Source organism: Perognathus longimembris, chromosome 9, assembly GCF_023159225.1.
Source record: "Perognathus longimembris pacificus isolate PPM17 chromosome 9, ASM2315922v1, whole genome shotgun sequence".
NCBI lineage: Eukaryota > Metazoa > Chordata > Mammalia > Rodentia > Heteromyidae > Perognathus > Perognathus longimembris.
In genome coordinates, this window is record NC_063169.1 from 70,999,084 (window position 1) to 71,013,083 (window position 14,000).

General features: G+C 55.5%; 1 protein-coding gene across 1 annotated transcript in view; it reads right to left on the reverse strand.

The window, feature by feature from the left end:
- The window catches only part of Pde10a (phosphodiesterase 10A), a 267,542-nt gene that overhangs the window by 33,952 nt on the left and 219,590 nt on the right, over positions 1 to 14,000 (reverse strand). The window contains 3 exon segments of the mRNA XM_048354421.1: positions 2,563 to 2,612; positions 3,867 to 3,987; positions 12,218 to 12,246. Coding sequence (XP_048210378.1) covers positions 2,563 to 2,612; positions 3,867 to 3,987; positions 12,218 to 12,246 — 200 coding nt within the window.

The following is a 14,000-nucleotide window of genomic DNA, read 5'->3' on the forward strand; positions in this document are numbered from 1 at the left end:
CAGGCTGCGCCCACAAAGCAACACTTCCAGGCAGCGGTTTGACGACGCCGTTTCTTCTGCCCCACTCCGCCCCCCGGGGAAGGGAGAACTCTAGAACGCCTTCTTCACGGTCTAGGAGTCCTGAGAAGTCGGGGGTGCGGAGGAGGAGACGTGTGCCCTTGAAGGGGGCGGTGTGTGAGGCTAGGCCGTGCGTGGGGGTGGGGGGAGGGGGGTCCTGGGAGCGGGGCTGCCATTTCACTCGAGACACCTGCTGCACGCAGACGGGGAAGGCTGCCTTCCAGAAGCGTCTGGGCACGGGTGCGGAGGGAGGGGCTCTCGGGCTCACAGTGGGTCGTGTTGTGTTTACAAAGGAAAACGACTTAACCGGCTCGCCAATCCCACTCACGGGCCTGGCGGTGACCTACTGCGGATCAAAAGCTCAGTGCCATCGGCATTCGTGACATCGGACAAGTTCTGAGTGATCACCCAAGAAACACTGTCACAGGGGAAATGTTATTTTGAACGTGCGGCTAAGTGCGAATGAATAACATGGAACACAGACACTAAAAAAAAGTGAGGTAAGCAAAAATTCAACCACAGGAAACCATTTTTCCCCCCAGCAAATATCTCAAAAGCACCTGTCTACATCCGACCTTGCTACAGTGAAATGGCAAGACTCACGGCGCCTGACGAAGCCATTCCTCCTCTGAACTCAGTTCTTTGTGCCAGCTGCCTGTCAACGGGGGAGAGACCTCGGACACCCGCCTGCAGTCTGTGTCGCTACAACCCAGTGCACCTGCACCCCTCCGGGAGCTCACAGCACTGACCCTGCGCTAAAGAGAACCTTCGCCCGCCCCACAACTTAGCGTAGTCCTCTGTCGCTAGCAGGTGTTTCAGAGGCTTGCTGAATGAACAGCATTGATGACACAGCACTTGAGACATAGGAGAGGGTAGATTAAGGCCTAGGAAGTGTACGGGTCTCTCCCCAATCCCATCGTCACTAGTGGTGAGTCAGAACCCCAGGGTCTCCGAAGCTAACCTACTTCCTGGGGAGAGTCCTTCCTTCCGGAGCGGCCTCTTCCCTGGGGGGAGCCCCTCGGGGCGGTGGACTCTGCGGGCACCGGAACCCAGGCTGCCTGCTGCCCCTCGGCCCCAGCCCGGCTGGCCCTCAAACGCAGTCTGCTCAGCAACGTCCTGCTGCTGTTTGCAGCGGTGATCACCTGCTACCATGCTCACCCCGTTCCTTGGAGACCCGGCATTTTCCCATGGTTCACGCTACACAGCAGTGTGCCTACTCCTCGAAACTGGCCATTTTATCTGGGTTCACGCTCATCAGCGAAAATGTGCCCATTATAACCCGTCATTTTCACTATCTCCCCTCCCAATTATGTTTTCTCTCTTTGGATCATTAGGTTTATTAGCGACTAGCTTCTCTGGATTGTCCCCACATGTCCTTGTGCAGGTAAGGCTTTCTCTCACCACAGAGAGGAGCTGAGTCTCCGGAGGGCAGAGACTCGATCCCTACGGTGTTGCAATGCCAAACACACGCCTACACGAGCTGATGCGCAAATACTGAATACCTTAAATAATTAACACCGATGCTTTCAATATTTCAGCAAATAATCAGTCTATTTGCTGTTTTACAAGACTAAAATCACTTATCTCTGGACGCTTTTTCTCCATTTCTATTAACCCATTAAATAACATCAACATAAAGTATTTTGATTACTCAAGAATATAGCCATACTTAGATGATGCAAATGTATCTCCTAACCTCGCGTACACTGCCTAACATATAATTCACACACAGGAAATGGCAAATAAATTCACAAATAAGCTTTACGCTTCGAATGAAAATATTATCAACGAAGACTGTGCTAGAACACGGCCTTAGTTTTTATCACCTGCAGAGGAAAGCGGTGCGGGCCCCAAGTGCAGGACAGGCAGAGCCGGGGGCCCCAGCCCAGGCAGAGTGATAAGTCACAGACTCAGATGCTCTGGGACCTGCCTCCAGCAAGCCGGTCCCCGAGCACTTACAGAGCCGTCCTGTGAAAGTACAGCTCACGCGGTGCCACCTCGGCTTTTACTTGATCGCGCTGTGCGTCGTGCTTGAATGGGCACAGGCTCCCGATAGCACGCCAGCCCCAAGTACTGGAATACCTGTACCGAACAACACACATCTACAATTGCTACCCACGGTACAGGATACTACAAACCAAAGCAAGGACAAAACGGACTCCAAGACCTTCGATGTGAGTGTTGCTGTGTAACACCCGATGGGTGCTAATCACAACCGGAAGCAACACACAGCGGCCTGGCGCAGGGGTCTAGCACTGTGCCCGCTGAGCACAGGCCCTGGGTTCATTCCCTACTACGAGAGCAAAACAACACATAACACCACCTCACGGCAGCAAGGAAAAAGGGAGGAGAGCGAGGGGGAAGAAGGAGAGGGAGGGGAAGAAATAAAAATGAGTTTAAAGTACTTAATTATGACAGGCCCATTATTTGTAACACAGTAAGTCCTGTCAAAGACCTATTGCTATTTCCTATCTAGAGCACAGAAATTTGAATAGAGATACTCACATTATTGCATTCTCCAAGGAAATACAGTGCAAATCCATCAGCTTTCGTGGCTGCCAAAGTAATAAAAAAAAAAGAAAGAAACTAATCTCAATTAAAGAATGTATAATTTGTCAATGGTGAGAATCAGAAATGAGCCTTTTGAATAGATTTGCTCGCATAACCAATGATAATTCAATAAATAACAGAATAACTCATGGCTTTCTTTATTAACCCGACTGGACCAGCCTTCCTAGGTTTTCATCACTGCCTGCCCATTGTCAATGTGACATTGTCCTCTGGCACCTACAACAGCTGACATACCATGACGCGACACACCTGTCAACCCATACGCATGAAGATTGTTTTAATTAGGAAATTTTGTTTAATTTTTATCATCTTAAAATGTGCCTTACATAATGGTCCTACTACTAAACAGCTAAAATAAGCACTGGTCAAAATGGGGAGCCTGTGCTGCCTGAACAGCCACGAGAGAGAACAGGATTCAACGTGTCCAAAGCCGGGCAGAAGTCGGGTGTAAAGGCTCATACTTGCATCCTAGCCGCTCGCTCACGAGGTGGAGATGGGGGAAATCACAGACCAAGCCAACTCTGGCAGAAAGCAAGCAAGTCTATCTAAAGGTAAGAAAAAGGCAAAACAGGTCTAGGGGTGTGACTTAAGTGTTAGGGGGGCCAGCATACCACATCTGAGTTCACAGTACCCCGCAACCCCCCAACACACACACCCCACACCCCGCGTCAGGGTCATCTGAAGGTAAATACCATAATACAGTTACGTATGCATGAAAGCACATATTAAAAAAGCACCCGGCATAGGGTTAAGTACTACATCAGATGTCAAATATATCCGTATTGTCATTTTGTAAGAAGAAACAAACTCAATTGTCATAGTGGGTATTCTGGAGAAAAAAAATCAAGTCCTAAGAATATATCTTTTTCAAAAATTACTTTTCTGATATAACTTCCCCCCCCCATTCTATTCAAAATATAGCCCTATCTTACCCAAATATGCCAGATATGCTCACTCCCCTTAAAAGCAATGGTTTCCTTCATATGACGCGGTTTACTTGAACCAAATAATATATTCCTATGAAAACTCAGGGCCCAAGTGTGTTCCACGTAGACACCAGATTGGCGCTTCAGGACTCTAGGAACTTTCGGGTTTGATCCTTCTGGTCACTGCATAGCCAAGGTCTTCTCTTTCCTCTTGGCCTGGCGGGGCAGCGGCGAATGCCCCCACGGGTGTCCGTCCGTCTGTCCGTCCGTCCGTCCGCGGTGCGCGAGGAGAGGCATCCGGCCGCGCCTTACCTATCTTGATGATGCTGCTGAGCTCGTAGAGGAGCAGCTGGTTGTCTCCGCCCGTGTCCAGCCGCTGCTCTATGTAGCTGTTCAGCTCATACACCACACCCTGCATGTTTGTGTCCTGGTACTTTAAACAACAAAAAGAAGGGGTGGTTACCAGCAAAGTACAACGAGAACTCGAATTCCACGGACTAGCGATTCACTGTGCTTTCCTAAAGAATGATTTAAATATCCTATGCATTTACAGAACACGTGCTCTGAAAAGGAAGAGTGTTCCGCCTATTCCGATGATTCCCTGAGCTGTACGTGACAGGTGTCTATACCGAGATACCAAACATCGCCTGCCACAACCTGGCTTCTGGAGTTGTGTAATCATGGCAGCGTGACTGAGACATCGGGGCGAGGACTGCCTGAGGGGGCCCCTCTCCCACGCTAGGGACCTCGGCTCCCAGCGCCCAGGCCTCCCCAGGGGACCCCGGGACCCGCGGAATGGGACGGAGAGGCCGCCAGCAGCGTGGTCACGGACAGCCCCGCCGTTCCGGTGCGTGCACAGGTGTTGTGAGCACACACACACACTCGGTTCAGGCAGCCCCAGTGCACACGCCTGCGGCACAGGTGTCGTGAGCACACACGCGCGCGCACACACACACACACACGGCTCCGGCAGCCCTGGGCCAGGCCGTCCGGTGCACACGCCTGCGGCACAGGTGTCGTGAGCACACACGCGCGTGCACACGCCTGCGGCACAGGTGTCGTGGTGAGCACACCCAGGCTCTATCTTCTCCACAGTGCAGGGAGCGCTCCCCTCCTCCTCGTTCACCCGTCACCAAGTGTGCCTCAGTGACCAGACTCCACACTCCACCCTAAACGCGAATCCTGCTGCCTGTCGCTGAAGATGCTCCCTGGGCTTGCCACGGCGCGGGGGGGGGCCAACCCTGGGAAAGCAGCGCTGGCCTCCAGCCTCCCCCCACCCCCACACGCTGTGTGTGGGACACGTCTGTGATCCTCCACTCTGAAGGCCACAGCACCGGGCATGGGGGCGGATGAGGGGTTACCCAGGCAGGCAGTCGCCCTGCACGCCCACAAGTGCCACGGCTTCCCGGGCACACCCACAAGTGCCACGGCTTCCCCGGCACGCCCACAAGTGCCACGGCTTCCCGGGCATGCCCACAAGTGCCACGGCTTCCCCGGGCACGCCCACAAACAGCAAGACCAGGCCGGAGCGAGGCGCCCGCACAGCACCTTGCGCCGCCCTCCGGCTGCCTCTCCAGGGCTCCCTCCCCGCTCGGCCGAGCGCGTGAGGAAGCCTGCAATGTGGCCCGTGTGCCCCCCGAGTTCACGCGGAAGATGGGGTCCCCGTCCAGAGCACACCGTGGAACAGAACAGAGGAGGCCGACCGCGAGCTTCCTTCGTTCGCTGTCCCTTTCCTCACTCGTCTCACCAGCAAAGCTGTGCTGCCAGCGGACCCAACTCCCACTCGGACACCGCGAGGGACAGAGGCCACCTCGGGACGCCCTCCCGGCCCCACCCCGTTCACTCGCAGGTCCGGACGCCCCCACACGCGCGAGGGAGCCCAGGGCCCCGCAAGGGCACGCGACACTGACGAAGAGGCACGCCGCCCAGCTCTGCTCCCCACGAGCTCTTACTACACCCTCGGCCCCCCGCGCGGGCGTGGACCCGGCGGGGAACCAGCGGGGGTCATTCTCTGGGCAGGCGGCTGGGCGCAGGGAAAGCGGGGTGACGCTCTGCATCTGGCGAGAGCAACTGAAGAGAGGGAGTCCTTCCTAGCCGGCTGCCTCTCCACCCACCCGAACTCGCACTCAGATCACGGCTGCCGTCCCTTCCAGCTCCGAGAGTCCGTCGGCGCGGAGGGCGCCTTGGCTTTTCCTGACGTGTCGTGAGTTTGACGCCTCTGACGAGTACAGGCCAGTGTGCCTCCGCTCGGTGCTTCCTCAAGACCCCGCTACGACTGCCCAGGGAACTGGTGGGTGCGGATTCCATCGTGCCTTCCGCGTGTAGACCTAGCACTCTGCTGGGAAGGAAAGCTTCCTGCGTCCTCTCCTCCGTTCACACAGAGGAACAGGAAACCCGTTTCCTATTTTACTCATAAGATGTCGCCTACGAGCACTGACCTCTACCTTGCTGCTCAGATGGTCCGAGCCTGGCCAGCGGGGACCTCTTCAGAGTTCTCTAGCCTTCACAGCATCCGTAGTGCTAGGATTTGAACTCAGGGCTTCCCCTTGGGTTGACTTGCTTGTTGTCCTGGTATTCTAAAGCCGGAGTCATGCTTCTACGCTGGCTTCTTGCTGCCTGTAGTGCGAAGATGGAGTCTCTTCGGACATTTCTGTCCAGACTGTCCAGACTGCAGACCTCGGCCTCCCGAGTAGCTAGGATGACGACCTCCAGCCCCCCGACGGGAAGATGGCGTCTCCCAACGTCTCAACTGCAGATCTACGTCCTCCCGTAAAATGGGCAGCGTCTTCCCTCTCTGGGCCCGGCCACGGGCAAGACAGGGAGAGGGCAGCTGCTTCCCCCGGGCTGTCGCGTGAGGGTGGGCTTAGGCCGACCGCCGAGGGCGCGGGGGGAGGGCGGGCGTGCGCGGGGCACGGGGGACGGGGCCCTGGCGCGTGCGGGGCGGGCGAGGGCCCGTGGGCTGTGCTCTAGCCGCAGAGGCGGCTCGGAGTCTCCGCGCTTTCTCCAGGCGCGTCTACGCGGGGCGGGCGCGTGCTCCGAGGACCCGAGGCCCCGTGGCGCGTCCGGGGCGGCCGTGCGTCCTGAGGGCTGGCAGGTGTCCCGCCCCGCAGCGTCCGTCATGACCAGCGAGGGCAGGAGAGCGAGGCGCGGGACGGACGCGCGGGCGGAGCGGCCCGTTCTCAGGACGGGGCGGGAGTCGTGGGTGAGGGGTGGGCAGCCATCAGCAGGTGAGCGGGACACGGAGGTCCCCAGCACGGAAGGGCGTGTCGGTCTGCGATTCGGGGAGCGTGTGTAAATCACGGGGGGATGCGGCCAGCACGTCCGGGGAGTTTAAACTGGCAGTGAGCCGCAGCTCGCTCACCGGGGCGGATGGGCAAGGGGCGGCGCCTCCCTAGGGGGCAGGTGCACGTCCCGCCTGCCTCGGCAACGCGCCTGCTACGGCGGCACCTGCAGAGACGCCCCGCGCATGGGGGCTTCCGGGGCTTTCCGTCCTCGGGCCGAGAAGTAGACAAGAAAATAACAGCGAGTCCTGACAGCCGTGACAACAATCAAACAGTGATTAATAAACAACTGCGCTTTATGCACGACGGTAATTCTTCTAGACAATGGTCATCGTGTTCTCTTCCACGCGGTGAAGAAATGCGCCTCAAACAGTAACCTTCGATCAGCCTTTGATTCAGAGGACCAAGACCAGCATTGGGGGTCAACACAGTTCTTTGTCACAATAACTTTTAAACTCTGTTCTTGATTAGCATGTGTTCTTGCTGTGCAAGCCAACTGCAGAAGGAAGAAGAGGAGAGGACTCTGCACAGGCTGTCAGAAATGGAACGCAGGCCTTCCTGTCAGATGGCCTCAGCCTTGAGCTGAAGAATGGTGAGGTCGGAGCGAGGGTTAATGACCAGCTGCAGAGAAAGACACTCGGAACACCTTCCCCGCGAAGAGAGCTTACCACGCCTGCCACGGCGTAAGGGTGAGTGAGGACACACGCACACGCACAGGCACGCACACGCACACGCACACACACACACAGCTGGGCACCAGTGGCTCACGCCTGTCATCCTAGCTGCTCAGGAGGCTGAGATCTGAGGATCGGGGTTCAAAGCCAGCCCGGGCAGGGAAGTCGGTGAGAGTCTTATCTCCAGTGAACCACCAGAACAAAAACCAGAAGTTACACTGTGGCTCAAAGTGGTAGAGCACTAGCCTTGAGCGTGGAGAATCAGGGAAGTGCCTGGGCCCTGAGTCCAAGCCCACACCTGACGGAAAACACACACACACACACACACACACACACACACACACACGACAGAAAAAAAAAAACCTGTCGCAACGTCAGTGAGCACCGGGAAGAAGGCAGCATTCCCCCTCCAATGGAGAACGTTTCTTCTAAGATTATTGCAATTCGACGTTTAAAATTTTCCATCTATGGGAAAATGGCATGTCTTTAAAATAATTAACTTGTCAATGGGTTAATTATTTCTATAAGTCCCGGGAACTTTTACTTTGAAGCCACTTGTCCAATTCAGGTGATGATACATGTTGTTCCCAAACAGATCCAGGAATTTTAAACCAATAGATCTGGAAATGTTAAGTCTGGAATTCAGAGACTTCAATTGCGGCTCCTAACTGTGATCACGGCTGAGCAGAGGCCGGCTCGAATTTTACTTGCAGCCCCACAGGCCAGTGGTCATCACATTAATCCACTCGTTTCTGGTCCACCGGAAGCTGAAGCCCCGGGACCCTCCCGGCCGGGAACGTCCGCAAAGCCATTCCCCTCACCAAACAGCGCAGCCAAGGGGGTTACAGTTCAAAGAGAGACAGGAGAGAGAAAGCGAAGAACGCGAAGGATTTGAACACCAAGGAGAGACTGTGAAATTACAGAACGGTTCCTCGAAGAAGTTGAGCGTCACAGACGCGTGCTTCCGTCGCTGTGGAACTCGCAACTGCTCTCACACCGCAGGTTCATACTGGGCGTGTTCTGATGGGGCGGGGGGAGGAAAAATCTAGAATTTTCAACTTCCTGTGTGTTGGGGTTGCCTCTCACATCTACGTGTCCATTCTGAGTGTCAACACTATTACAAAGCAACGTCACCTCAGCTAAATAAGCCAGCCTGTACCCAACAGAATCTTAAGTTTCTGATATTGAGAGAAAGAAAGAGAAACCCAGGGAAAGAGAAGGAGTAGGTTTAATAAAGACCTCATGCTGTTTTTCAGTGCTTCCTTCTGATGGAGAAGCGGAAACCCCAGGGGCTCCAGCTCTGCCTGCCCTTCCTCCCGGGCTCCACGCACGGACTGATCCACGGTCCTTCCCCTTCCTCTGGGGTCGCCAGCCCCTCTCCAGGAGGGCAAGGCTTGCCTTCAGTCTCCTCCTGGGCACACCCCGGGAGGGAGGGTAACAGTGTCACTTCCTATGACCACACAGTGTGAAAACAACCATAGTGCAAACACTTCTCAACTGCAAATACCAGCTTTCATTGACAGGAACAAAAAGAGACCCCAGCTCCTCTAGACGACACAAATATTTAAAAGTTGTCATTGTGTGGTGATCTTCTCCCCTCTCGCCTTAGGATGACAACCAAAAAAAAGAGTAAAGACTAGGAAGAAAAGCTGAATTCGTGACACAACTGGGCAACCAGGTCTGTCTCGTGCCGTGCACATTTCAAGAAAACTTGGCTGGACATAGTCCTAACCACGGCAAATCAAAATGCGTCCCTGGGGCTTGTTTTCAATGCCCCTTTCCAAGAAAGTGGCACTGCCTAAAAGGCATATAGATCCAGACACAGATCTAGATATATGTGTGTCTATATGTGGACAAAGCAATGGTATAGGGTCCTAATTCAATTTGCATAGAGCTGGACCTAAGTTCCCACAATGTCCACACACTAACCAGAGACCGGAGAGCCAGCCTGACCACTGACAGAACTGGCCAGAAACCGGGAGAAACGTCCTGACCCCTGAGGGCCAGAGCGGAGCGCTCCGTTCCCTCGGCCCGCAGAACTGCTAAGTGACACTGACACGGTCACGCTGCCAGCAGCCGAGATAACATGGAGACAAGACAGCAAAACCTGGGTCCCCACGCAGAATCTGTCCCCATCAACCAGACATAAACGTCACAAGGACGGGTCCTCACTCCCAGCCTCTGGGGACGCTGGCTGGGTCACAGCCGGCCGGGCCTCCTTCTCTCTCAGCACCCAGGGGTGAGAAGGGCATCGTTCCAGAGAGGCCCAGCCCAGCGCAGTGAGCACACAACGCGCCGAGACACCCCACACGCACAACGACAGGCTAGAAAGAACGCCTCGCCCCAAAACACCGGAAAGAGAATTTCCATAGGAGGGGGGACCTATGCAAAACAAATTCTGGGGCTGGGGATATGGCCCAGCGGTAGAGCGCTCGCCTCGTATACATGAGGCCCTGGGTTCAATTCCCCAGCACCACATATACAGAAAATGGCCAGAAGCGGTGCTGTGGCTCAGGTGGCAGAGTGCTAGCCTTGAGCAAGAAGAAGCCAGGGACGGTGCTCAGGCCCTGAGTCCAAGGCCCAGGACTGGCCAAAAAAAAATAAAAAAAAAAAAGCAAAATGAATTTTAGGAAAAACATTTGCTTTTCACTGTCAAGAAAACTTAAGAAGAATAAAGTGATCAGTGAGCTCGCGAGACAGACTGCACGGCGAGGCAGTGCTTGCGACCCGAGTCCAAGCGCCCCGCGGACCGCAGTGGAGCCGGCACCAGTGCAGGAGAGCGCGGTGTGCGGAAGCCGGAGCGGGGGGCGGGGGGGGGGGCGGGGGGCGCGGTCCCCGAGAGTGCTGGGTGAGTGCGGAGGCAGAGAGGCGAGGTGGCCTCGGGGGACCTTCAGAAGGACAAAGCAGCTGGTGAGGACCGGCCCGCCGAGGGACCGGGCACAAGGACGTCCCGAACCCGGGACAGCGAGCAAGCCCCCCCCCCCCGCCCCCCCAAGACTGGCCGAACGCAAGTGAGCGCGCTCGCCCACCACTGAGAAAGGGCAGACGCGGACCGGAGGAGCTACTCACACTGCGGACGCAACGCAAGAAAAGCACTGGAAGGGACGCGGAGCTCTCCTTCACCCCCTGCTTTCCACAGGACGGGAGGCAAGGGCCCCGGAACCCCAGACCCCACCACGCGGAAAGGCGTTTCTCTCACACTGACATTCTCTCTCCCCGGTCCTGTCAGAAAGCGTTCTCCTTTGCTTATAAGATGGAACCACTTTAACAACAACAACGACAACAGTCATGGTAACAGTAAAATAAAGGGCTAATCGTGCTGATGGAATCCCTCAAATCCCCCTGTCCCCAGGCGCCTGTAGCCTGGAACCCTCCCTCCCCACCCCCCCCCCGCATCACTTAGACAAGCCAGGACACACGGCTGGCGGAGTCAAACACCCGGGGGCCCTTCCACAAGGGCCTCTGCGCTTCGCATGCCATCTCCCTTCCCGCAGGCTCCTCCCTGAATGTGTCCCCAGTGAGCCTCCCTACCACCAGCCCCACTGCGACTTTCCTGTCTCTCCCTCTACTTAACCTGCAGTCACTGGTGAAACCCCGAGACTCACGGAGATCTAGTGTGCAGGTTGCTACAGTCAGAAGGAACGGCACCGGGCCACCCGCCCCCACCCCGGCCTGGGTCGCTGGGAGAATCCGTTCTTCACAGATGAATCTACCTGCATCTATAATTCTATCTGTAGGGGGCTGGGGATATGGCCTAGTGGCAAGAGTGCCTGCCTCCTACACATGAAGCTCTCGGTTCGATTCCCCAGCACCACATATACAGAAAACGGCCAGAAGCGGCGCTGTGGCTCAAGTGGCAGAGTGCTAGCCTTGAGCGGGAAGAAGCCAGGGACAGTGCTCAGGCCCTGAGTCCAAGGCCCAGGACTGGCCAAAAAATAAAAAAATAAAAAAATAATAATAATAATTCTATCTGTAGAATGATAGCGCGTATCTAACAAAGAAAAATGACTTCTTACATTAGGCTGCATCAGTGGCAGTGCAAACAATATTTCCAATACTTCATCTGCATGGAAGTTCGATACCTGTTTCTTAGGAAATGACGGATCGTTCTGTTGTATTAACCACTGGTTAATCCCGCTCAGTTTTTAAGCTCGCTTAGTGTCTGAGCATGAATACCGAGTATTTCTCCAAAACATGAGAAGGACACGTGGAGTGGATCTAAGTGCGCTGAGCAATGTCTGTTCTCCTCTCAAGAGGGCGTCTGACCTGAAAGCCAGGCCGGGCAAGGCGCCCACGGGAGCAGAGCCAGACACGCGGGGCCGGGAGGCGGCTCGGCGACGCGGTCCTGGCGGAGGGCTGCTAGGTGGAGGGCTGCCGACCTCACCTGTCGTTTGGGTTCTTTAAGAGAATCTAGACCCCAGCCTGCCTTTCCGTCTCTCCATGTCACCCACGGATCCAGAAAATACTACAGCAAGCGTGGGCCGGGGAAAATGCACCCGCTTGGCGCCTTCGGCCTGGAGTGTCTACGCGGCAGCCTCCCTCCGCTGACCTGATTCCACACGGGGTGGACTGGCGGACAGCGGGCTGACTTTTCGCCATGATTTTTTTCCACACTTTAATACATGCGAACACTAAGAAAATGTACCAAGGCATTTCTTGCTTCTTGCCCCGTGGTAGCATTCGCAGGAATGGCATGCACGGTACTTACCCTGCTGACTTCCTTAGGAGTCGATTCATCTGAGGGAGGGAGAAGGAAGGGGGAGAAATACAATTAGAAACCCAACGGGCTTGAAATACACAGAACATGTCATGCGTGTCAATGCCTCGGAGGCTCATTTACAATGTGTTACAATATGAGGGTTTTTTCTTTTAATTGTAAATAAAAGTTAAGCATCACAAATTGAGTCTACGCCGGTCTCGGGATGGAAGTACCACCACCACGACGGCCTTCTGCAGATGGGCTGCCTTTTTAGCCTTCTGCCACGGCACTGCCCGCCCACGCCGGGACGCGGGCGCCGGGTCAGGGGCCCCGGCGGGGTTCTCCCAGCCGCAGCGGGGTACGTGATACAGCCGACCCTCGGGGAGCACGCGGGGGCCCGGCCCGGCCTGGCCCGTCTGTGCACACACACACCGCCCCCCCAGGACGGCATGACACGGCTCACACAGCACGAGCGTCTCCTTCAGCCCCCCACGATTCCTCCTCCATCCGCCTCCGACTCGCGACTGGCTGCCCACGTCCACACACCACACGCCCGGCCAGGTCCCAAGCCACAGTGCAGATCCACTAGCAGCTTCCACGCACGCGCGCACACACACACACACACACACACACACCCCTCTCCTCTCCCACTTTGTCTTTCCAAAGCACTGCACCTAGGATGCTCCTTAAAACCAAAGGCAAATGGCATTTCAACACCAGCTACACACGGACTTGACCCGAGTGAGTCCCTTAGAAAACAACCCTCTAAGCTTGGTGCGACGAGAAAGCAGATTTTCTGAAGATATGACCACCGGGCCTCTGAAACAAGTTTATTAACAGACTCTAAAGTTATAGAGTCTTAGATTCCTTTTTAAATTTTTTTAAATAATAAAAAAATGGTTTCTAAGAAGTTCAATTGTTATCAAAGCAAAAAATTTTAAAAAAAAAAGTGGCACTAAAAAGAACAAGTTGAAAAGAGTAGCAGTGTGTGTGTGTGTGTGGAGGTTTGAAGTTAAGGGGGCTGGTGTGACTGGAATTTTCTCCCTCCACCAATCATCTACCGGTTTGAAGGGAAGAGGGTGTGGCTGTCCAAACGTCTGTAAACCGATGTGAACGAATCATGCGGCTTTTTCCATTTGTCCGTCTTGGTACTTCTCCACTCAAAAGCACGCACGATTTTGTACTCGTGTAAGTTCACAACACCAGCGGCTTTTGTTTTGTAGCCCGCGGAGAGGATCTGAGGACAACGCTGCCCACAGCTGCCTTCCGGCTTTTCACCTTTTGAGCTGATTTAGGAATTGATCCGGTTCTTAGGCTTCTCCTGAAGTCAATGTTGATCTCCTGTGCAGGGAATACTGTATTTTAACGAAGAAGCCTAACGACCGCGGCGGTCCTGCGACGGGAGAGCCCGCCCCTCCCCCCGTGTGGAACTCTCCATTCCTCCCGTGGAACTCCTGGCCGAGGAAACGCTGCCTGTGCGCCGGCTTCCCGCTCCTGTGGGGCAGAGCCGCACCCCGGAGCCCAGCCCAGGCCCGGAGGAGACCTGAGGATGCCGGCACCTGACCAGCGCCCCGAGACACGGCACCCCAACATCAGGAGCTGTTCTGGAACAATCCCTGGCCCCGGAGGGACGTCTTTGAAGGATGCAGCAGGCCTGCCCCTGCTGCTCACACAGCCCCACAGTTCCTGGAGGTGGCGCAGCAATGGTCGTGGGGCCCGGCCGGGGCTCCCCCTTCACGCTGGAACCGCCCCCCCCCCCCACACACACAGGAGGACTGCCCTGCAGGCCGGC